We start from the raw sequence: 27,067 nt of genomic DNA on the forward strand, positions 1-27,067 counted from the left end.
TTAAGTATCAAACATAATAAAGAAAGAACTAATTTGTTAGATCTAGATTATAAATAGTTATTCTCAATACGGAAAGAACTAGGACGAAAACCACGTATAAGATCTCGTTAGATTAAGATTAGGTAAAGTATCAACGTCGTAAGATTTTGTTAACCATAATGCCGAATAATCGTAGAAAGCACATGCCCAGTCGTGGTAGATTATTATAGTCATCATTTGTCGAGATTTATCATAGAGAAAAACATTTAGTATGCTATAAATGATATAACTGTACATCTATTTCCCTGTGTATATTGAGTGTGACAGGAGACGCGAACCATGGCGAGGATTATATCAGAAAGTCCGTCCCATCAATCAGAACACTTGTTCGTTACAATGAATGAATCTTTAACGGTTGATTTTGAGTCTCAGTTGGGGAATACTTTTTCTAAAAAATATTGATTGGTGGTACAACAATTATAGAATGTTGTGGGAAATGTCCTCTGTGTTTTTATCTATTTATCAATTATTTAATCAAGTTTTAGAGAGTTTTTAACCATCACTGCTATAAATGGGACCCAATTCTGTTTTCGGCCATCGCTCCCAAATTGTACGGTTTCCCCTTTCTCACCCCTTGAACTTTATCGAGTGTTGTTTTGAAATGCACACAAATCAACAAGCAATGTGCGTCTTACGTTATCGGTGATGGTCTGTAATCACCTGAGAGCCAGCCCATAGTTGTCGCCTGCTCAAATCGACCGCCAAACCTTTGCGTAAGTTATTTTTCTATCATTATCTCGGTTTTCAGTTTTAAAAAAATCACTAGGACTAGTAAATGTGCATTCTTCTCAGACGAGTCAATATAACACCATATTTGATGATAAATTGTTATGGCGCTTATCTATTTCCCGATCATATGTTCAGGACCATATGCTTGTTTACGCATAGCAAAAATCGCTGATCAGAAAAAAAATAATTTTCATTATATTACGAGAGGAGGGCCATTGATCACTTTATATGATCTATTACCGACCGATATCCCTGTTGTGTTGAAAATTTTCGTGTCAAAAAGTATGTTTTTACATATAACACAACTACTTTAACAAAGTCACTCCTTAATAAGATAAAGACCTTTTAAACTTTACGTTATGACAAACGGAAATGGAATGAAAATCATTGTTTAATGACAGGATTCTCATAAGACTTTTGATAAGTCGTTTCTCGTCTAATTTTTAGTGCTATTGTATCAGGACTTTAATAATGCATGAAAAAAGTGTGATGTCTATTCGTTAAATGTGACTAAATCCAGTTGTACAATATTTCCCATGAATGTAACATACTGCATATATCATTCGAATGAGAAAACAAACTTTAAAAGTCTGTATCGATTCCACTGGGAAATTTCGTAAATAGCTGACCATAATTCTACCTCGTTATACTTTATCCGGATTTTAAGTATGCCGCAAGTTGCCACTGATTATTCAGTTTCAAATCCACAGAAAATTCACATTTTCTAAATTGCTTTTTGTGTATGTTTTTTTTTTTTTTTTGCAATATCATAGTTATTTCAATATACTGTTCTTTCATTGTAGAATGTGTGTGGCGATTTATCTCCTGTGTGTAATCGGGCTGACCCGAGCTCAAGAGAGACTCAATGATCTTCAGTTCCGTTCGTTTGGAAATCCGACGTCTGCAACGCAATTGCAAAGATCTGCTCAACAATTTCGGATCCCTACCGCATTTCCAAATGGATTTCATTCACCTAGTATTTCTCCGGCTCTAATTCGACACAATATCGCAGGACCGAATCCGTTTGGAAGAAATAGGAACAGTTTGATGAACTCCAATGGTTTATTGATGATGTTTCCGACCCAGGCTGGTCGCTTGATTCCAGGATTGGCCTTTAATCGTCCAGCACCGTTATCATCTGTCCTTCAAAGACCTGCGTTCCCTTTTACACCACCAAGTGTACATCGACTTAACAGAGGACGTAATGCTATAAGTGAAAATTCAGGACAGCGTTTGGCTGGATTAAACCAAGATCGCCCATCTCTTTCGGGGATGCGCCGACCTAATGGTGTTACTCCCAGAGGGCAAAACGTCGTACCTCAGACAAGACCCTCATCATCGCAACCACGAAATCCTGCAACATCGGACAAGGCAACGCAAAGAATTGTCGACTTTATATTGGGGAAGAAGAGTCAAAACACCAACCAAAACCCTATACAGCCTACTGTAGATACTATAAGTAATGTAGAGATGGCCAAACCACCTCCAAGAAAGTCGGTGTTTCCAAATCCAACAGGACTGTCCACAAATGTCGTAGACATTAATAAAGCATCACCCGAAATCCGTTTTAAATCAAGGACTGACGAGGAAATAAGGCAAGAAGTAGAGGAAAGAATGAGACAGCTTAATGCATTTCTCGCCAGAAATCCAGCAGCCATAGCATCTCCAATCCATAATGTGGTAAACAACCATCATTTACCTCATAACATCCGGCATTATTTCAATAATGTCAATCGCCGTACGGAACGAGTCGACCAAAACACTTTGAACACAAGAGTCATGGAAGCATTCAAAAACCGCGACAAAAGTGGTAAAAAACCAATTGTAGTTGATGGTGGTGTCGCAGAGCAAGTGATGCCTACCATTGTCGTCGATGGAGGTGTTTCATGGAGAAACCAAGGTATTCATCTTGACCAAAACCAGCGACCACGTGCATTTAATCTAGAAACGGACAAAGAGCTTGCCAAGCTCTTTCCAATTCCTCCATCATAAAAATGAAACAAAATTCACAATTATATAATAACCTACGTATCATATTGAACCAAAGCAGGCACTTAAATATATAACAGGAATGCCTGCCTGATTATATCTGCCTCAATTAAAACTTTTCTCATCATTCGACGTCGTTTGTGAAAACTGTTACCATATCTAGACACTCTAAAGTATATAAGATTTGAAATACTAAACAGGTTTTTTTTTGTATTATTAAGATATTACTGTATATTTTGTTTGAATATTAAAGCATATCTATTATGATCAGATGTCATCTGTTCAATTGTATCTATATGTTCAGTCGAAATAAATCGAATATTATTTCTTAAAAAGAATAAATAACGTTAAAGAAAATCATGTCTTAGTATGGAAAACAAAGGGAACGAGCGTATAAATCTAAAAAGTCCCCAATGTTCCACGTCGAATTTACTATCGTATCGTAAGAAAGATGTATACTATTTCTTTGTATAACCATGTTAATGTAAATGGGGTTTTGCGCAAGTCGTGTCGCACCGACACGTGAACAGAATCTTAATTTTTAAAACAGAAGAAAGATTTATAAGGAAGCCTACAACAAATTTCAATGAGAAAAAACCAGGTGTTCTGGAAGGGTATGCGTTTTGCTGATTGGGAAACCAATCCTTATCAAACAACATGTATATTTTTCCATTGAAATAATAACATTACTGATCCATATGAAAATGCAAATTGGGGTTTGTTACTCTTGTGAGCATTTGAGATATTAATATATATATTCAAAATTACTTCTGGTTTTTGTTTGTTTCTCTGAAACGTTATGGCATCTCCTGTCGATTTCAGTTATTTATCGACACCGTGTTCTGATTGATCTGTTTACGACAAACTCTATCAATGAGATATTTGACGTTCATATGACATAAGATATTGAATGAGGGGGACCCACTTCCGAGTTACCTTAACCACATGTCCATGACGGCTGAGTGGTGATCACCTATATGGTGGGTTCAATGGCTGTTTACTGTTATCATCTGATCTCGATCGTTGCGTCGTTTATTGTAACGCTCTGTTGGCCAAGCAATGATTAATGATTGTTTGCCCTGAAGGCTACGTCAGATGTCGTGTTTCTAACTATTAATGCAAGGTTTTTACAACAGCATGTTTTGTATTGAAGTTATTTTAGAAGGTTTTGTGTATTTTTTGTTGTTGTTGTCCCGATGATATGTTGAATATCATCACCATATGTCATTACTATCGAGTGGTGACTTATTATCTGTTTTAATTCTCAGGATGTAAACAATGTATACACATAAATCTGGAAAAAGGATTACTATATGTACGCCGTTCCATAATCACTGCGGTAATTAGAAACATGAGCCTTTCCATCAGGTTTACCGTAGCATATCCTGCTTATGTGGTTATCGAAATTTGATAGTTTGTGAATGTGCCGTATTTGATTGTAGGCGTTAAACTTTTTAATCAGGTGTCATGACGTCATTCTTTCCCTTTGACTTCCTTTTATGCTAATCTACATGTCACATCTTCATTTAATGCAAATGTACCTTTTTAAATTTTGAAATTATCAGATATATGAAGATTACGAGAGTATTGAAATTTCCATCACTCCATCTAGATGTTGACTTTCTTTCGATCAGTTTGGATTTTCCTCAGTCGCCTGTATAATACATTTTAATTTATCATTTGGCTCTTTCCTAAATTTGTATCAGAAGGTGCTATTCAATTATATGTTTGTTGTACAATCATTGAACTTTATAAAATACATGGAATCATTGGGTTGGTGCACCGCCCCATTTATTTCAACAATTTTTTACCCAAGTTGCCTCCTTGGTTTCAACATTTTAGGACCTGACGAGTCCAGAAAGGACGCAACAGCTGTGTGACGCATTATATGGCTGTATTCTATTTTAAACTTTTATTGAACAGTGTTTTTTATTTCTTTAACAATATTTTCCTATTTGTTCCAGTTTGTAATGACTACTGCCGTATTTGTTTTACAGATAAACAAATAAACAGATTGGCACTGTGCTTCCAGTTTATCATAATGGGTTTTTATTACGGTCACAATATATAATTATGACACACTACCTCTGTAGTACCTCTCATGACAAAACATACCTTAATATCACAACATTTCTATCTTATTAATTTGCTTCTTGCACAATTAAGTTTTATTATTACACTTAAGTTTTGTAACTTTCTTAATAATTTTCAGTTCTTTGCAGCAACATTTCTCTAGATATTGTTGAACAATGGAAATTGCTCAATTATTAGCACACAAAGCATGAGTACTGATAAATATTACTTACATCATGGAAAGCAAAAGTAGGATAGAAAGGCACACTTCCATAGTAATTATCATTTGCTGGATCAAACATTTCAAAAACTTCTGAAAGGGAGAGCTGTCCCTTACCAAACCAGTTGCAGTTGTTTTCTTATTCAAATCATAAATAAACTTTCCTTTGTTTAGATAAATCAAAATTTATTTATACCGATACCAAAACATTTGACTGGATACTTATTCTATTGACCCAAGGCCATGTATATGGACATGTTGATTCATCTGCCAGTTTCTATCCTCTACAGAAGTCATCATCCTTTTCGTTTCCATGCTCATAATAATGACGTTGCAATGACCACTCCGCTAAAAGTCATTAATTGTACAATGAATCTCACTCCTTTTTGTCCAGAATGTTAATATTATGGCTTTACATTTGGTTCGGGGTTTTTTTTTCGATTAAATTTATACAATTATGGTTTGTTAAATCTCACCTTTCCGTCCTCGTCTTTCCGAGTTTTATTTTTCTGTATGACCAAAATGACGATCTCAAAATCACTACGGTGAATAATTTCGCCTCTCAATACCTTTCTGGACATCGTCTAGCCGTAAGTTCATTCACGTGCGAGTACATAATCCGCAGCCCTCCAAATAACTCTTGGAAAGATTGAAGTTCAAGTCACCAACTCTCATTCTATAAAGTGTATCTCATAAAGAAACGAAATTACAGATGATATATATATTTTATGAAATAAGTCATATATACAATAATTAAGTGAGATGTATTATATACTATATGAGGTAAGATAACTCATATAGAAATTAAATGAGACATTTTAAACTATATGTGAGTTAGGCATACGAGATATCTAATATATTATATGATATATATTGTATAGTATAAATGGTTTGCCATACTTATTGGCTTACTTCACTATTGAGTGATGACGTAGGTTTAAATCATATCAGTTTGTTTCGACATTGTCATTCTGTGACATTGATTGATATTGTAAAGTTTGTTCTTACAGCTACCGATATTTTATGCTGCGGTATATTCTGTTAATACATTTTGATACTCTAGCATATTTGTTAAAGGTGTGTTGTGCTGTTATAAAATGTACATTTTGACATTAAAATATAGGGATTTCGTCCCTACATGCGGTCATATTTCGTATGTGAAATTCTACAAAAGATACGCAAGTTATTAGCGAACACCTTTTGAGACAAATTCGGACTTAGATACAGTTGGGCTAAAAAGTGAATTAAACGTCATTTTCCAGCTGATTCGTCCTTCTAGAACTCGTCTGTAACGACAAGCTTAAAGCATTGCAACCTAAGAGGCGATTGAGAAATATCGAAGGTGATCGAAAGTTGCACTAGTCTAATGCATCATTGGAATATACCTACCAACACCGTATTACAAGTTATAGATATTTAGACGTGTCTTTTTAATCATATATATATATACACATGTATATCAATTTTAAATAAAACAAGTTTTAAATTGATGTGAGTCATCTATCTTAAATATATCAATTCGACAGTTAAAGGTAAAAACATCACTTTGTGTAAAGTTATTTCACTCGGTGTTAATAATGTTTCAGTCTGTCACGTATCGACATTATTTTAAGAACAAAAAACTTTTTAAAACCATAGGGGTTCTTTCATATCAACTACACTAAGACGTTAATTTTTTGTATATGATTTTTGCACGAAAAGAAAGCAGGCGTTCATCATACAAGACGTTTATTTTATTACTGTGATATAGTCGACGATAAAACGGTCATAACCAACCTTACACAAAATATTGTCTAGATGTCTCTGTGAAAGTAAAAGGATACATGGATCAGATAACCATGAAACAAATATATTAAGAAAGGATAGGGAAAACATGCGTGTGGTTACTTATTCCTATGATAATTTTTTTTTTCGTTGAGGCAAAAAGATACACAAACAACAAGATAGTACTTACAGAAATGTCAACAAAACAGTCATATCGAAGAAACATGGACAACATTTAAAAAAGGAAAAATTTAGATGCGGAAAAAAGAACATGGAAAACACGACCAGTTGTTCGAGGAGGGTACGCGTCTTCTTCTTCATGGACGACACTCGTCATAAAAATTTGGGAAAATCCAAGATAAAGTAACGCAGATGAAAATTAAATTTGTAACGATGGAAAAATGATGTTTTCAAATTGGCAACTCTATATTGGCAATAACTGGAACTCGCATATCTGGAATTTCTTGGTCCTGTGCTCAATTTTAAATAATGCCATGATAGCCATGATAATAAAGTATACTTATTCATTAGTACACATTCCAATTGTTCTTGAACCAACTGGGTGTTAGTAGTTATCTTTTGGTGTCATGCTGTAATGATACCGAACATAAATTCTAATCTATCACTTGTACATTTAACAAATCTGACCACAGATGAGGTCTTTGGAGGGCTAATTCATCGATGTTTGAAAATCATCATCATTTATATGTTAAGTGATACCGCCAAGGGATAGGCTGAAGGACATCACTTTATAGTTTTAGAAAAGTAAGAGAAGATTCATCAATTTTTACTGATTGACTTTGCTCTCTGCAGATGGCTCTGTTTTTTTAACCTTCTGATCAAAACAGTCTGCTTCTACAAGTCGGTACTTCACATGTTGTGAAAATTCTCATTCCGACAGTTTCTGATTATATGTAGTCACAATCTTAGGATATCCTTAATTATATCAATACAAGATTGTTATTCTTGGAGAATTCTACAAGAATTCAAATGCTGAAGACGTCAACAAAACGACTTAAAGATTACTTTTTTAGTAATTGTTCGGTCAATGTTAGCCTGTAGATCTGAGTGTTTGCCCTAACCAGGATCTCTTTGTGCGATTTGAAGCTAGACGTGTTTGATGTTCATTGTCTTGCATGTTGGTTCCGTTGTTGTATACCTTGTTCTTATGTTCTTGAGAACGTGACATTACATACCTGGATCGATCAAGGTTTACATGTAGGGTGTGGTTGATGAAGCACCTGGTCTTATTCTCTTTGTACTGTTTCAGGAGTTTCCGTGTAAATCTTTCATTTGTTCATATTTGCCCTGGTTTTATTGTGTTTGGATAATGATGATGTTCACATGTTGGTATGTTCTTATTGTTTTTATATTAGCTACCAGAACCTCTAACTCTGACAGGACGTCTTGCACAACACGACAAATGTCTAATTTTTCGTCTTTTGTGAACCGTTGGTGCTTGTCTATGTTTTTTCTCTCTCTGAATTTAGCTGCTCCCTTCTTTGTACAAAATGCAGCCAAAAGGTAGAGTTATGCACACAATGACCATGCTATTGTAACATCTAACGCTGTGACTCAAAGCTGACTGAACATGTGAATAGAGTGTATGTCAGTAAGGTCAAACATCTCTCATTATAGATGTATCATACAAAAAAGTTGTTTACAACTACAATTTAAGTACAGTACATTGATGAGGCATACGACTTTCTGACCGCTATTGAAGCATCACAGCCCTTGATGGTAAAGGTCACTTGTTTCATTCAATTAGAACTGCACGTTTGATCAACCAAATGGACAAATGTTAGACTATCAGTCGTTCTTGTCTAGTGGTATTCTGGGTGTTGCGGGTATATAAACAATATACACCTCATTCTCCTACTCCAGAAGGGCTAATGGCACAAACTCATAGGTAAGTTCAGGCGTTTACTGAAAACAACATCTATTCATGTTTATAAACAAATCTCGAACATATTTCGATCTATTTTAAGATTCCGTATGACATTGACCATGATGTTTATCATGTAACATTTATTGAATATTTAAATAATCGGAACTTTCTTAGTTTTTTGTTTATTAACGATGTTTACCTGGCATTAACATTACGCTAAATTAGATCTGATGACATAGGCTAATCTAATTGTTCCGCGTGAAAATATATCGTTTAAAATTTCAAAGGATATTTATTTTATTTTATTTATTTTTTTATATCTTTAATGTATTTTCTGTCACTGCAAAATACCGTAAAATAAAAACATGCGCGCACGTTCGTTCTGACAATTATTGATGTACTCTTGAAGATCTACAATTTTTTCAATCTAGTTCCTTCACCATATTTTGAATTTTTGGTTCTACAGCTGGACTTTCTGATATTTTCAATATGGAAATACCATGACTTTCTGAAATTGACAGGGGTAGTTCATTGCTTTACAGCTGCGTAATACACCGAAAATTTAGGCTGTCAATCAACATGGATTTTATCGATCCATTACTCCTCCAAAGACCATGGCGTGTCCCAGAAGGTTTCGAATTGTTCTCAAAGCAGTAGTCTTTGTTCAACAACGCGACCGCAAGTTATGGCAAAACCGCTTCTAAATGGACATGTCAACAATAAAGGAGATCAAAGGTGTCATCTTGTGTTAGGCAAATGCAAGAGCTCTGAGCTCAGCAAGTAAGCCGCTTCTAATTGTAACTCGTTCTAGGATGAGTCAAGGTTTTAGCGTTCTGAAGACCCAGGCGACCTTGTGCTTATATCGGTGTCCACAAACGCATTTAAGATACTTGTGTTATACCGAATTGTCGTACTGTGATCGGTCATTATACACTAAAGATTTTCGCATAGTATTGTGATCAATGTGGTCTTTGTCGAATTGTCAATACCGTTTATATAGACCATATTCAAGCAATACAAGAAGATATTTTACTAGGAAAGCATCAACAACACGCCTTGCCACATACTTGTGACTTTGCTATAGGTTTCAAACGGCAAGGTTACCAGATTAGAATGAGATGGAGACCGAAACTTCTGACGAACGTCTCTCGTATAGCGGTGGGTAAACAAGATAATAGTTTGTCAAGGCGAATAGTAACATTAAAGTGCATAAAGGAGTTTGTGCTTATAGTGCATCTCCTCAAGGTATGCAAGATATTAATGTGTGACACAGAAAATTAATTGGCAATCCAAACTTGTTTTCTGAACATAACAATAGAATTATTACATAAGTTGAATATGTTACTTTAACAAACTGTAGTTGACTGGTATATTAAGAAGTGTGTTCCGTTTTCTTTTGTGTGTGTATGCCATAACTTAATTTTCCTGAGAGTGTTTTGTACAATCTAAAAGAGAGATGCAATATCGTTAGATGTGTAGAAAGAACATATAAAACAAAAAGAAAAGATAAATGAGAGTAAAAGATATTTAATTGAGGACATTAACTAGATATGTAATTTAAATATCGTTGACAACATAGCCATACAGCTCTTAGGTGTTTTCCATGATAATGGTGCTTTTCGGTCACGGTGGTTTATCTAGAATTCTTAAAGACCATGTTGCAATTTAGCCTTATGTTTATTCATTTCTGATAATTGCATTATTTCAATCTGTTTTAGGATAATCATCATGGAAAAAAGAAAAAGGTCGATTAAATTTCTTTGTATCATCGGGTATTTGCAAAGCGTAGTTTCATCTGTGAATGCGTTACCGCCCGCGGTGGAACAACCCAATGACCCAGGAACAAACATTTTACCTATAACGCCCCCCAAAACAGCCGACGTGACCAATAGCGTTTTCAGCCTCACAGCCAGTTCTGAAGGCACACGTTCAGTAAATTCTGACCCAAATTTTGCGAGCGCAGAAAAAATGATCAACAATGCCATAAATCCCCAAGTGTCCAATGAGGCTACAAAATTCATCGCAGCTGACGAAACACCTCTCGCATTTCGCCGATTTCGCGCGGAATTGTCATCTTCACAGTCTACCAACTCGAATATCGGAGATGGGTCGAAAAGTGTGTCCTCAATAACAACAACACAGGGCAACACAGATATCGATCGAGCAACATCAACGGCTAATAATGGAAGAGCGTTAGGAGGATTCATTGCAACTGTTGCGTCACCTCCTTCACAGATATCAAGTGGAGTTCAGTTTATGCCTTCAGCAATGAGATATGCCATACGACCACCAGGAGTGCAATTTTCAACGCTTGACTTGACCGGTTTGTCATCGCGTCCGCCTATACTGTCGTATATACCTTCTGCTTCATTTTCTGCTCCTGTTGCACAGTCGAACTCCATCCGCTTACTTCCTAAAACGTTCCGTACATTTTATCAAAATACACCGACATCCCCAATCCTGCCTTTTGTTGGTTCTAATTCTGGATTATCGTCTTTGTCTTTTCCACCAACACCTATGGAAGTGCCGCCAATTTCATCTTTCTCTTCTCCTATCCCGATTCACCAGCAGCAGCAGCGACAACAACAAATTTCTTCAGTGCCAACAGTAACTGTTTCTGAATCCCCTAGTGTAACCTTTTCTTCTGCACCTATTTCAACATCTGTAAGTCCTTCTATTCCATCCAGCCAAATCTCCTATGCTCCCAAACCACCTCTCACTAGTCTCACGACAGTCAATATGATACCTGGTCCACCGAAGACCGTATTTCAATCACCACCTCCACCTCAAACGACTGTTACAACATTTGCTAACTCTCCGGGTCCTTCTCCACAGACCATGCAACTACAACCATTTCGGCCTCTAGCAACTGTAACAGCATCCTCTGACACTATACCTCCTCCATCGCAGACCATACAATTTCAATCACCACCTCAAACGACTGTTACAACATTTCCTAACTCTCCAGGTCCTTCTCCACCGGCCGTACAGCGACGAACATTTCGTCCTCAAACGACTCTTACAGCATTTGCTAACTATCCAGGTCCTTCCCCACAGGCCATACAACTACAACCAATTCGGCCTCTAGCAACTGTTACAGCATCCTCTGACACTCTTCCTCCTCCTACGCATACCGTACAATTTCAATCACCACCTCCACCTCAAACGACTATTACAACATTTCTTAACTCTCCAGGTCCTTCTCCACCAGCCATACAAACACTTCATCCTCAAGCGACTGTAACAACATTCTCTAACACTCCACTTCCTCCTCCTCCAACCATACAATTACAGTCATCACCTCCAACTGCGATTGAGACACCAGTGCAAGCATCTACAGTAATGACGCCTCAACCCCCAATAAACATTGCTCCATTGTCTTCGATGGGCGTAGGTCCTTCATCCGTACCATCCTTTACATCAATTCCTTTATATCACACAGCAGTACAAGCCCCAGGTATTGCGCCGCTTTCATTCCCATTGGCTTCAGGCACACAAAATATTTTTGGAGTAGGTATGTCACCCCCTTTCGTTGGTCAAGAAGGCGGTTTTGGTACCAACTTTGGAAGTGTGGGAATAGGAGGAGGAGGAGCAGGCGGAGGAGAAATTATGGGAACAAATTCCGGCACTCTACCAGCCGCAGTCTCTTCAATATCTCGGTCATTCAATGAGTTCTTGTCACCAATCATGTCAGCGTTTGAGGTATGCTTAAATGTTGGCACCAAAGATCTCTCTTTAACATGTCAAAAATATACTAGTAAGATTTCGTCTGAATAATTCTTACTACAAATGATACGTTACGATACAATAAAGTGTAGGTAGTGATGGTTCTCGTGTAGATAACTGTTATAGTTAAGGTGTAGTAAGTGATTCTAAACATGTAAATCACTATTATCTAAGATATCATATAGTGTATTTAGAGGTGGTTCACGTGTTAATAACAATTGTGGAAGTGCGATACATTATATATTAACGTAACGGTCATTTATCTAGAAAATATACATTAACAATATGTCATACAACACCCGGTATTAAAAGGAATAGCCCTTAAAGAAATAGTATAGCTTATCCTTGCTGTTCATATAGGAGAGACGTCATGGCAGTGTCTTCGAACAGTCCTACGTTCTCAGTTGTCTGCCACTTGAATTTCATTATCATTATGAGATTGCCGTCTTGTTTAGATATTTGCGATATTCGATTAGATCTATTTTATATGAGAACATGTCATTACTTATTTCTGATCAAGATATACAACATAGATATCGTCCATGAAGTAAAAGACGCTTTACCTTTCGGAACCTGCTCTTATTCTCCTTTTACTATCAAAAAGACCTACAAATCATATGTTTGCGTATGCCTCATTGATTATGAGTTTGAATGAAGATTTCTTTAACATACCTGTATTTTCTTCTTGTTTTAAAACCATGTTTTGGTATATTTTATGTGTATGTCTGATATCTTTTATTCATTCAATTTTCAGGCATTTTAACGAAGAAGTTCTCCTGGGCTACGTGTTTGATTAATTGTTACATGAATTTGTTATACTGTATTTTCTTATTCTGTAATACACGAAGTAATTTATGCATTAACTTGTTTTGTTGGTTATTCTGAGTATATATACTTTTATAGACAGTAATTTTTTTTGACGAAATGAGGCAAGCACATAGCCTAAGAAACCTTAACAAACAAATAACTGACGAAACGAAAAAAAAATCAAGATCTGATACATACTTGTACCAAAGGAACTTCGAAGTCAATGTTGTATAAACAATAGGTTTTGTTTCCATCGATGCAAGAATATAGATATTCAAAATGCTGCTTCTCCATTCAAAAGCTCGTATTCGTAATAATGATGGTTAATCCCAACAAGGAAAAGAGAGGTAAATATATATAAAAAAAACTTCATATGGACTTTATTCATTCTTCTGAAATACTATTGTATTTCACCATCACAGACGACAATATGTATATGTAATCTCAGTTACTTTGACACAAATAACATGACATCTCTACCTCAGCGAGCCCAATCGTTATCGAATTGTGTAAATGTATTCATACGTTCTGTATGTGGAGTGTTGTAATGCAGTGAGAAATTCATAGATAAAACCAATGCGATTCGTAAATACGTTCGGGAGGTAAAGTTTTGGTGCAATGTTGAAAGGAATAATAAAACATATGAATACAGTTTTAATGCAATGAGCAATGATAAACTGTTCTGAGAGAATAATGCGATTTATTAAATTCCTTAGGGATGTTACCTTCGATAGATTGACAGAATTCGTTGAATGGATATACTGTGAATCTAACGTTTGAAACCACTAAAAACTGATACTGTAAGATCATTCATTTTCTTTTATTTTTTGTTCATTCGTGAAAACCTTTAATCAACAAATTTATATCTCGACAAGCTGTTAAAATTAGTATAATCAGGTGTATTGATCTAGATTTATTCGGGATATCAGGTGTACACGAAAGAGTATATTAGAAAGAAAATAAATCATGAAAATTGAGCCCCATGGAAACCCCCCGATTTTACAGTATTCCACAACGTACTTTAATTAATGAACGCGATTGAGAAATCAAATCAACATGTCGAAATTTCAAACCCAATATTGTTTCAATGGGTTGTGAGAATGCCATTTTTTCGCGGGTATAAGAACAATGAAAATATCTATACTTTGGAGTGATACCATATGGATCTTGATGAAGTGGTACAGCCAGTTAGCTACCAAGTCATGTGATTTATCACACCAGTACAATGGACATCACTACAACGACACGAGAGAATACTTTCTGATGGAACTCATCGCATATTAAAAACAAAACAATAGATGGAAACATGAATATTTTCAAAAAAGCTTGAGTGATATATTTATGCTACCAATAAATTAATTTTACTTGTTTTTTTTTTAAATACAACAAATAAAGTGTGAAATAATAAGCAGTTTTTTTTTATAGCTTTTTGAGATAGTGGTAGTGAGGTAGTGAGCACGAATGGTGGACTGTAGTCCCGAGAATATAATTTCATTTAACACTTAAATCCGTAGCGTCACACCGATTAACGGTACTCTTCAATATATACATATTTACAATACATTATTTTCAGAAATTCACTAAATTTTGGATTTTAGGAAATTTAACGAAAAAAAACGTTATGCGCCTCTCTATGATAAATCCTTTGTTTCGGAATAACGGTGTAAGTGCCAGCCGACATTTTATCCTCACGTTTGCCCTCTCGGTTTCCATATCTTGGGCATCGACACGAAAGCCCGGAAGGACGAAACAGTTGTATGTTTTTTTCATATACTATATCCGAAACTATGTTAACAATTTAAAACCACTTTTATCTGATATTCTAATTCATTTTTCATTATTTTTATATATAAAAATTCGTGCTTTTCTTTACATTTCTTGATGAAAAAATCATCCAGCTCCATGCACATGATGATGACTGGAGGAGTCAATGGCAACCTTCCGACGATTCTGCTGGAATGCTCCTTTTTTGTGTTAATAGAATATCTGTCCACACATGCACATAGTGTGTAGATCACTGTCATTCAATAATGTGAACAAAAAAGGACTACAATAAAATATTAAGATACTTCACAATTCACACAAAAATTAACAATTAGTAAAGGATTTATCGAAAGGGAGAGGGGGGTCTGTTATTCCATTTTATTGTTATTTTTTTGTTTGTTTGTTTTTTTTTTTTTGTTTTTTTTTACATATTTTAAACTGAAAGCAATATTACACCACCTGATTAAAATGTCGTCTGCTGATGAATTTTGTGTCCGACTTACTATCAAAGGATGGATTTTAATCTTCGTAGTGTCGTTGGCTTTGATACCGAAAATTATTGTCTGAAAAGTGAATTAGATGAGAATCTAGCAGACATCAGCTGCATCTTATCTCTTCAATCAGGATCAGGGAGGAATGCAAGCCAAGTTGCTAATCGAATTCATTTTTTTTCTTTCATTATCAGCATAAAACTAAGATTATTCCTATCGAAGCTTAATCCATGATAGGAATATCCTTTTAGGAAAAGAATATTAGCAGTAGAATCTAATGATTTATTCTTGATTTGAAAACAACTGAACGATTTACATAATTACTTTATTATTGATTCTATTACCTATTCTGCTAAATCTTTATCCGGGTGTGTTATTACCATTATAATCATGATTGCAGTCTTATTGCAATTCTGTTTAGTCTAGAAGTTAAAAACAAAACAATGTGTGTTTTAATTTTTCCGCTTTGTATATTCATATTTCATCAAATATATTTATTACATTTTTGCCAATGAAAATAGAGAAATATCACCTCGACAAATGCTAATTTGCAGACTTACACCAATGAATAGAGAGAATACAGATTATCTTGTAAAACTGACAGAAAGCAGGATACAAAATAACACAAAAAAGGGACCGCGGTTGTTAACTAATATTTCCATGGTTAACTTTTATTTCCATGGAAGTCAGCGAACAATGAATACCAATAACTCAAAATACCTTACCAAAGGTCCAACCCAATCCCTAACTATATGTCGGAAGAGTTTGACATTTCAAGAGGATTAATATCATTGACAACGATTACCAAATTTGCCACCATATTCTCAGTCGCGTAGTAACTTGTCACGGAACATTATTGTTAAACTCTCTCTGAATGATTTAGGGCAAATCTTGTCTGTAGATGCATAGAGAAGAGACGGTTTCTATGTGAAGATAAAATTTTCTTAACATTAAGATTATATTCTGTGTTGATATATTTTACTGGTTTTTTAACGGACTACATTTTGTCGCGTACTGCGAAGTTATAATGAGTGAGTAAATGCAAAGTCTACCCTATGAATACCAGTATTTAGACCAGGAACACCTTTAGATCGGGAGTCGTAAAAAATTCAAAAATCACTGACACCAGACGACTCCCACCCCTAGAGGGGAGCACCCCCCTCTCGTCGCCCGAAAATCGACATGCGTCGATTGAAACAACGCTCGTAGCCGGGAGTTGTGATGGAGAAGATAATAATCAACCAACAATATTTTGCATGTGAAAAAGTAATCAAAAATATTATTTCCAGTAAAAATGCACTTGTGTGTTTAATACTTTTTGTAATATTGAAATATATTAGACACATTTGTGAATTTTTGGTTATCACTGAAGACACTATTAAATGTCCTCTATTAATTAATGGGATACCTTCTTCGGCAAAGGAATGAAAACAATGGAACATATATACGGTTATGAACTCTACTGGAACTTATTCCATGAAAAGTGAATGCTAAGACGAAATATGCTAAGAATACCTGTGTAACATCTTCGTCGATGCTGGTGTTAAAAGACTATTAGCATACTTATAACTAATATTGCTATCTTTTGTCGTCTTGTTTTCATGTTCGCATTCATCCAAGCGCTTACAAATAAAGATACCGAGAGGAAGTATTACATAGTCCAATGATTAAACGTGGGCGCATAAAATCCTCCATCATCACCTGTCACAAGTCATTATTTCTTTTGTTGCTCGGTTTCACGACAACGTAAACGTGGTGAATAAACAATGTGCTAATTAGTTAGTTTGTTTATTTGTTCCAATGGTTATGATTAATTACTGCTAATAACTAGCCCATGACAAAGGTAACAATGCCGCCTTATGAGGACGCTTTATCAATACAATATATACATTTACAGTGTACGTTGATTATTGAGACCAATTCCATTTCTAAGTCTGTTTCTATTTTTTGGCTACACTGTATTCAGCTCTAAATTTGTACTTAAAAGATGCCATCCACGTGTATGTCGATTGTATATTTCTCATACTAGCAAGGGCCGTTATGCATAGAGATATAATAGACGTACTCTATAAATCTGTATTCAAACGTTAAATTATATCAAATAGGTGTTTGACTTCCCAACTTCTCATTTAACCAAAAAAAAAAAAAAAAAACGATATTGATCCTCACTTTAGTTAGTGTTAAACTATTAATTAATCATTAATGAAATCAAGTGTTCATGGAATAGCAACTTTGAAAAACAAAAACAAACAAAAAATGAACCCCATGACATTATTGTATAGTGAATCGTTATGCCAGGTATCTTGAAGGTATTTAGTCTCTTTTAATAAGGCCAGCATTCGATAATTCTGCAAAATACGCAAATAACAAGCCGGCAGAGCCATGGGAGACAAAAACATGAACTTTATCCAACCTCAAATTTGACGAAAATAGGACACAAATAAATAAGAAAGATTTACACGGTGATTCATGACAAAGCACAACGAGAATAAGACCACGTGTTCTAGGAGGGAAAACGTCTTCTGCTTCATGGACGACACCAGTTATGTAAACCATTTTCAGGTCCTAAAATGAGAACAATGTATACAACAAATGACCCAACAGGTAAACTGACGATCAGATAGCACAAATAGTTAGACTATTTCTTAATGAGATCACTATATCCACTGTAAAACTTCTCCAGTAATAACACGTTGGTAATATGGATGTTTGTGAAATTCAGGAATTCAATATATACGAGGAAGGCCTGCTAATTACCATTGATGTTGAACTTACTCAAACCACGCAGATAAAAGTTTTACAATCAATATGTTCATAACATCTGAAAGGTTTTCTTTTGAGAAAACTGTTGTAGTTCCCGTTTGTTATCAGTGTATTATTGCTATGCGTGTACCCAATTATTAAAATGAATCATCAACAATCTTAACAATACAAAAGTTCCTTAACATTAAAGAATATCAGTTTGTACTTAGGTAAACGTTAATTGTAAACAAAATTCACCAGTATGGCCTTTATCAATGTTCATTAACAAAATGCATTGCTGAAATACCTTATCATCAACGAGTATTATTTATTTCCATGATACAATGTAAAAGTATCCAAGGCGTCATCGAGATTTGATTACGTCCAACATCAAGAAAATTAAAGAATAAAAATTAAATTTGCTGTAATATGAACGTTCATCAACTTTATATTTAGATTTTTAATGAAACACCAAATTATTATTACTAAAAATAGTTTTATTTAAATAGGTTTCATGTCGTTTGAAGAAGTCTTCTTTTCTTGTGAAGTTGTATGTATGTTATTATGATGCTTGGTTTTTTTTTTATCAAAGCGTACTTTAAATGCTTAAGAAGAATATGCGCAAAGGACTAGTGATGATAGAGTAAATATGGATTAGTGGGTGAATGTAGCTCAAAGTTTGAGAAAGAAAGGAGGTTTTATGGTCAATCAACACAGAATAATGACATAAAACAAATTTTACTCCATAAATAAGGAGGTTTTATGGTCAATCAACACAGAATAATGACATAAAACTTATTTTACTACATAAATAAAGATAAAACCCTAAATATATATATATACGTAGTATTTAAAATATTTATCAAAATTGGATTACGCCACATAATGGTGTTTGAGTGAGGATAAAAGGAATCTAAGAAGTAATCGAAATCAGCCTCAGATCAGCCTCAGAAATCGTTTAGATATTCACGAGAAGCGTATTTAATTCATTTCTTTAAATTACTGTCAATATTCAATATAAGATCGTTTTAAAAGAAAACACATCCAAACTATCTGAATGGTACCAATTTACATAAGAATAGGCTTGTCATCTGAACCCAGGCATATAATGCATATATGTCTATATTGCGTTTTTACAGAAACATGATAATTTCAAATATCACTTCAGGATGCAATTCCATCTCGTCATTTTATATTTCAGTGCTAGGTTTTGCCAGTGGCTGTCCAAAGCGCCGAAAGTATAAGTAATTAAATTATATATCCCATGTCACACCAAAGGAGCACAGAGACTACGAATAGCAATGATGAGACACTACATGAAAAGTAGTCGAATCGTTCTGCCAGTCATTTCTTGAATTGTGACCGAATTGACAAGTTTATCGCAATCTCACACCATAACAAATAAGCCAGCAATTCGTCACATAGAATCACTATTCACTTTTTGTGAGAAATGAACATGAATATGATTATTTTAGACATTATGTTAATGAAATACAGCTCAATCACCATACTGGTATTAACAGGAGAAACAAGTTGTCAGTCAACGCCAAGGGCGACACCAAACCATCGAAAAGGGATAGTCCACATTCAAAAATTAGACTGGTACATGTTTAGTCAGGCATCCATATTAGATAACCGAAAACAAACAGGGAAAAACTTTTATTATGTAATATCGTGGGGGCTGATGCACCACCCCATCAAGAGTTTGACATTTGTTTCGATCATGTCTGATTTTCCTCAGTCGCCAATCAGGTTTCCTTAGTTAGGACCTCAACATCGCTGACGAGGCCTGGAAGTACGAAACAGTTCTATGATGCAGTTTAATTCATTGTTTGACTCTATCTAACTGAGTTGTATTCAATGGTGTTATTCACTTGTGTGTCTTGTACAAGGATAGATAATGACTGTATGATACCAATCAAATTTATCAATAATTTTTTTTTTATTTCCTGTATCACATCAAAGAAATAACACACTACAGAAATCTAAAATCTAAATAGGCATATCAGTCAGCTTTTAGATGAATAAGAACTAAGTAATATCGCATTCTGTAAATATTGTCGTTTTCTTGTGTGTGAATTTTCGCGGTTTAACCCAGAAAAATAAAGAATGAAGTAAGTAAAAAAAAAAAAAGAATGTTTCAATGGGGTTTTTTTTCGATAATATATTCCATATTCTATTTATTCTTACTTGTTGATAACATCATATACTTGTATTTACTTTATTTATTTACATGAGAGGTGTCGTTGCTGAAACAAAAGACGTTTCCTCTGTCTGGACACTAGGTCTTACCCTCCTTGTCCTTTTTCAGAAGTCTCTTTCGCTACTTCTTTTGTTTTGTTTTGCCCTAGTTGCATGGAATTGAATTTTGAATGAAGATTCTGTTGATTAGCCGGTTTTTTGTCGTTCGTGATGCACTTATCGCTCCATGAACAACCCGGATATTTTTGGGACGGTGTCTTCTTTCTAGCAACTCGTGGCAACTCACTGAATTGTATACGAGAGACCCTTTGCATGCTATTCAGAGCAATTAGGTGTCTTTTCGAAGGACATATCAACATCGGCACCCATGGTTACGTAGGCACAATGTGAAATTGAAGGACTTGACAAGGTGACCTGCTTTGATAAGATTTTCAGTATATATCAATAAGAAATAACTCAAAGACTATTTTACAAGCTGTAGGAGATCACTTACTAAGTTCAAATGTGCGGAGTATTTGAAGGAGCCATAATTGATATTTCAATTTTTGGAATTGCTGCATAATCCATAGATAACGTTCCAACCATGTGACATGATTATTCATTTATCAGAAAGGTGAAGTCATAAACTCTATTAAGACGGTAAACCAAACAAACAGTTCGAATACATAAGTAAGTAGAAACATGTACCATCGTCAACAAATAAGAATAATATTACAAGATCATTGGCCATGAAAAAATGTTTCATATTTGAAAGGTGTGGTATAAAGAGTAAATTTAATATTACTAAATTTTAATATTAAATTAAACATCATTTAATCATTATGATATCACAAGAACAACATGACACATTGACAAGTTAATAAAATCTCAATAAAAATTGCAAATGCGTAAAACGACAGTAAAAATTGACTAAGAAAGAGACCCTGAAAAGTACAAGGAAAACAAGATCAGGTGTTCCAGAAAGGTAATCGTCTCTGCTTCATTGACGATACCATATCAATCTTGGTCAATCCAAAATAATTAATTCTTGACAATAATCTTCTGTAGATTTGAATTGGTTCAGTAAAGAGTAGAGTCTGAAGGTCAAAGATTGTACAAAGGACACACAACTGAATAGCACCTTTTAATGATTTAGAGTTAGATACAGTAGAGCCAAACAACGGATGAAACTGCGTCAAATGATATTTTGTTCACGTAATTCTATCGCAACCCATCATTTCCGCATAAGGATTAAAGTAATAGGAAAATAGTAGATATTCATAGTATTAGCTCTACACATGCTGACACCCTGAATCCAGATGGTAAGTATATTGGATGAAATTTGGTTTTAGTTTTAGTTTCATTTCATTAACAAAGCTGTATTGCTTCCAAATCACTACGTTTCCTGACAAAAATCCACACGCAGGTTAACTTTAAAAGAAACTTACAAGATTACCACCAGCTTTTATAACTTACAGTAGAAGAAAACACTTTTTCGCCTGACCGAGAGACGATCTGTTTATCAAACCTTGGACACAACAGATATCTACAGTCTAAAGAAACATCTTGAACTCATATTACATAACAGCAGTTTATCATGATAAGGAATCTGAAATAAAAACCTAAAACCTTCAATGCAGAGCCCTAATTAGAATAGAATGGTATATGTTATATCCCGGTGACCTCAGATACTCTGTAATACCCTAAACAACATATTTAAGGTATTTAGGAGACGAGCACAGGCCGATTCATTATACAGATATAATTCATACTTTATCTTATCAGTCAGAAACTTTTGTGATCGTAACGCATGCACCCGTCACACAACATCGGTTTTACATGCGGTCTAAAAGCCCATGCATGAATTGCATCGTACGTGTTTGATTTATTTCAAAAACGGAAATCAACATTTAAAAACTTAATATGAACTGGTGATCTTCTACAATGGGGTTTGATCAATTACTATTTGCAATGTTTCCTTAAAAATCTAATTGTCTGAAAGTGATCGATGTCGACTTATTACATAGCACTGGTAATTGATGACAAATTTCCTCCACGCAATCCTTTATAAGGAGCCATACACGCCGTCCATTACTGAAAGATTCTTGAAGACCTTGGAAAAGCACCTTCTTATCCACATCAAAAGTTAAGGTAAGTTCTGCTGCAAGATATAAAATTATATATATCATCTCTAAGACATTAACCATAACTAACTGTGAAAGATAATGCTCATATACATGCATTGAACAGATAGCAACACCTTGTTGCATTTATAACTGTGTTAGTATTGTCTATGACAATCGTAGAAGTCTTATTCTGATATATTTATTTATCGGTAAATGTATGAATGGAAGGACTCAACGATACACTAAAGGCAATCACTACATGGAATGTTTTTTAAAAATAAGTCATCGCCATCTGAATTATTGGAAAGTTGTTACTTAGTGCAATATTAAAACATGCACCGAAACATCAATATCAATGACGACATATATGTACCGTCCATGATATATATGTACTTATACTGAAAATGAGATGTATTTAATAGGCGACTACGAGAACGTTGAAATCCTAAATATTTTGGGTTTTGTTTAACCCTTTCTTGTTTTTAGACACTTTGAGGTGGTCAGATTATCAGAAATATTCATTTTTGTATCACATGTTTTTAATTTTTACTGTGTACTTCGCTGGTTGTGAAAAATATTATCATTTTGAATTGTTTCATTTGTGACTTTATGAATGTTAGGCAATTAGAAATATTAATTATCGTTTTTAATTGTTTTATCAATGGCTTTGAGAATGGTAGGTTATCAGAAATATTAATTATCATTTTCAGTTGTTTTATCTATGGCTTTGAGAATGGTAGGTTATCAGAAATATTAATTATCATTTTTAATTGTTTTGTCAATGGCTTTGAGAATGTTAGGCAATCAGAAATATTGATTATCGTTTTTAATTGTATTAGCAATTGCTTTGAGAATGGTAGGTTATCAGATATATTAATTATCATCTTTTTTAATTGTTTTGTTTATGGCTTTGAGAATGTAATGTTATCAGAAAAAATAATTATCATTTTTAATTGTTTTATCTATGACTTTGAGAATGTTAGGTTATCAGAAATATTGATTGTCATTTTTAATTGTTTTATCAATGGCTTTGAGAATGTTAGGTTATCAGAAATATCAAATATCATTTTTAATTGTTTTATCAATGGCTTTGAGAATGATAGGTTATCAGAAAATTAATTATCATTTTTAATTGTTTTATTTATGGCTTTGAGAATGTAAGGTTATCAAAAATATCATTTTTAATTGTTTTATCAATGGCTTTGAGAATGATAGGTTATCAGAAAATCAATTATCATTTTTAATTGTTTTATCAATGGCTTTGAGAATGTTAGGTTATCAGAAATATCAAAATCATTTTTAATTGTTTTATCAATGGCTTTGAGAATGATAGGTTATCAGAAAATTAATTATCATTTTTAATTGTTTTATCAATGGCTTTGAGAATGATAGGTTATCAGAAAATTAATTATCATTTTTAATTGTTTTATCAATGGCTTTGAGAATGTAAGGTTATCAGAAATATCAAAATCATTTTTAATTGTTTTATCAATGGCTTTGAGAATGATAGGTTATCAGAAAATTAATTATCATTTTTAATTGTTTTATCAATGGCTTTGAGAATGATAGGTTATCAGAAAATTAATTATCATTTTTAATTGTTTTATCAATGGCTTTGAGAATAAGGTTAAGAAATATCAAAATCATTTTTAATTGTTTTATCAATGGCTTTGAGAATGAATATCAGAAAATTAATTATCATTTTTAATTGTTTTATCAATGGCTTTGAGAATGATAGGTTATCAGAAAATTAATTATCATTTTTAATTGTTTTATCAATGGCTTTGAGAATGATAGGTTATCAGAAAATTAATTATCATTTTTAATTGTTTTATCAATGGCTTTGAGAATGATAGGTTATCAGAAAATTAATTATCATTTTTAATTGTTTTATCAATGGCTTTGAGAAAAGGTTATCAGAAATATCAAAATCATTTTTAATTGTTTTATCAATGGCTTTGAGAATGATAGGTTATCAGAAAATTAATTATCATTTTTAATTGTTTTATCAATGGCTTTGAGAATGATAGGTTATCAGAAAATTAATTATCATTTTTAATTGTTTTATCAATGGCTTTGAGAATGATAGGTTATCAGAAAATTAATTATCATTTTTAATTGTTTTATCAATGGCTTTGAGAATGATAGGTTATCAGAAAATTAATTATCATTTTTAATTGTTTTATCAATGGCTTTGAGAATGATAGGTTATCAGAAAATTAATTATCATTTTTAATTGTTTTATCAATGGCTTTGAGAATGATAGGTTATCAGAAAATTAATTATCATTTTTAATTGTTTTATCAATGGCTTTGAGAATGTAAATATTGATTGAATTATATTGTGACTTTTGTAGCTTATCATAAATTAAATATTTTCTATCATCCTGAATCTTTAAATTTGTGAATTTGGCCGTTAAATCTGTCTAAATGATTTTTTTCGGTATAATACTACGATGTTGTTAAATTCGCTGTCGTTCTGAAATCTTAAGTTGCATCGAGAAAGTAATCCCACTTACCGCACATTCTAAAATCATCACAACAGAAACATAATTCCGATATATAGGTTACTCTCGGGGCTTTCTCTGGAAATATGTTTTATTGCGTTTGAAACATCTGGTCAGTATGATGAATTCAGCTAAAGGATCGATATTCAGTACTAATAAGTTACTTTATTTGTATAGATGTTTCGCCTGATAAACCGCCTTATGGTTCTGTGCTCTAACTGAGGTTATATATAATTATTATGATTTCTGTGGAACGTGATAGATAATTGCAAACTTCCGTTCATCAAACTTCAAAAATTTCTTGTGTTTTTGAAAGATACACAATAAATTCTTGATAAGAAATGATATGGTTATAGGTATCTCTCACTTCTAACTTAATACCTAACGCCATGTTTTAAGCGGTGATTCTATCAGCGGAATACGAGACTGGTGCTGACATATCACAAATATTACAAGATAGCATACTGCTAAGGTCTTCATTTGTGCAGAGTCTACCTTCATTCCTATAGATCTTAACATGATCAAATCAATTTCCCTGGAGACACAAATATTTTTGCTCGCAATATATTTTACTATTATTTATTGAATTGTTTTCACGCGTGTTGTTTCTGTAATTATTACATATCGATAACCAAGTATTATTTTTATTGGTATGCTACTTTAATTTATTTATTTTCATCCCCTACAAACTTTATTACAACGTGTGATGGTACTGTATTGCATCGTTGTAAATGGACTTTTTAACACGTCTTAATTCGTTCGAATAGTAGCCCGGTTTTCAAATTTAGGACCTTAGCATCACTGACTAGTCCTAGAGGGACGAAACAGCTGTATGATGTAGCATCATTGACAAGTCCTAGAAGGATGAACCAGCTGTATGATGTAGCATCACTGTCGAGTCCTAGAAGGACGAAACAGCTGTATGATGACGCTTATATTTCCAATCTTGTATCGAAGTGTGTTATTCTCTCGAATGTATGCATTCATTGATATAAAATGCTGTTCTGAACTAACAATACTGTTGGCACGATTTCATTAAGCTAACGATAATTCATGTTCATTTATTCAGAATTAAAAAAAAAACTTTCAATATGAGATTGGTTTGCTACCGATCATCCTTTTCTTTTTCTTTAATTACATATACATCCTGTTAACAGTGTTCAACATGCTGTTTTTGACGCTGGTATTGCTGGGATGCCTGGCCGGAGGAATGGCCACGTTTCCCAAATCAACCACCTCAACGACGTATAGATCTGCGCCTAACACTATGACAGGAGTGTTTGGAAGCGGAAATGTAATGCCGGCCTCGTACCAAACATCTTACTCATATCCATTAAATGTGGGATCCTCGGCTACAGTGTACTCAAGTAATCCTGCTTCTTATAGCGTACCGATACAAACATACTCAACTTCTTCCATGCCAGCAAAGTACTCGACATATACCCCAACAACGTACAGTAGCAGTGCCCCAACAGCGTTCTCGGCATATACCCCAACATCGTACTCGACATATATCCCAACAACGTACAGTAGCAGTACCCCAACAGCGTTCTCGACATATACCCCAGCAACGTACAGTAGCAGTATCCCAACAGCGTTCTCGACATATACCCCAGCAACGTACAGTAGCAGTAGCAGTACCCCAACAGCGTTCTCGACATATACCCCAGCAACGTACAGTAGCAGTAGCAGTATCCCAACAGTGTACTCGACATATACCCCAGCAACGTACGTTAGCAATGCCCAAGCAGCCCAGTGGAACTACCCAAGCTTCAATTCAGTCTCAAGTATGAACTTACCAACGTATTATCCGACTGCACAGTTCAGTAGTAACAGTGGAGTTTCAAACTACTTGAACGCCCCTTTTTCCTCACCACCATCACCCAAGTATTAGGTAAAATGATGTTTCTTGCAATTGGAAATATGCTTAGTTCATGTGCCAATGTGAAATTTATATCATAATACAGCACGAAATGTTGCTATGATTGCAACTTTGCACTTTTCTTTTTTGGTGGTAGGTAA

General features: G+C 34.3%; 3 protein-coding genes across 3 annotated transcripts; all 3 read left to right on the top strand.

Moving 5' to 3' along the window:
- Positions 1-1,572: 1,572 nt before the first annotated feature.
- On the top strand, positions 1,573-2,760 carry LOC132550611 (uncharacterized). Its single transcript, XM_060214706.1, has one exon. It carries the CDS (start codon positions 1,573-1,575, stop codon positions 2,758-2,760), a length of 1,188 nt encoding a protein of 395 aa, XP_060070689.1.
- A 7,670-nt stretch (positions 2,761-10,430) lies between these two features.
- LOC132550622 (mucin-2-like) lies at positions 10,431-12,479 on the top strand. The gene has a single exon (XM_060214717.1). It carries the CDS (start codon positions 10,431-10,433, stop codon positions 12,477-12,479), a length of 2,049 nt encoding a protein of 682 aa, XP_060070700.1.
- Positions 12,480-26,210: 13,731 nt separating this feature from the next.
- Positions 26,211-26,939, top strand: LOC132550634 (mucin-2-like). The gene has a single exon (XM_060214727.1). The coding sequence runs from the start codon at positions 26,211-26,213 to the stop codon at positions 26,937-26,939; it is 729 nt and encodes a 242-aa protein (XP_060070710.1).
- The last annotated feature ends 128 nt before the right edge of the window (positions 26,940-27,067 follow it).

Source organism: Ylistrum balloti, unplaced genomic scaffold, assembly GCF_031769215.1.
Source record: "Ylistrum balloti isolate Yb309-2 unplaced genomic scaffold, AGI_CSIRO_Ybal_v1 Utg369624, whole genome shotgun sequence".
NCBI lineage: Eukaryota > Metazoa > Mollusca > Bivalvia > Pectinida > Pectinidae > Ylistrum > Ylistrum balloti.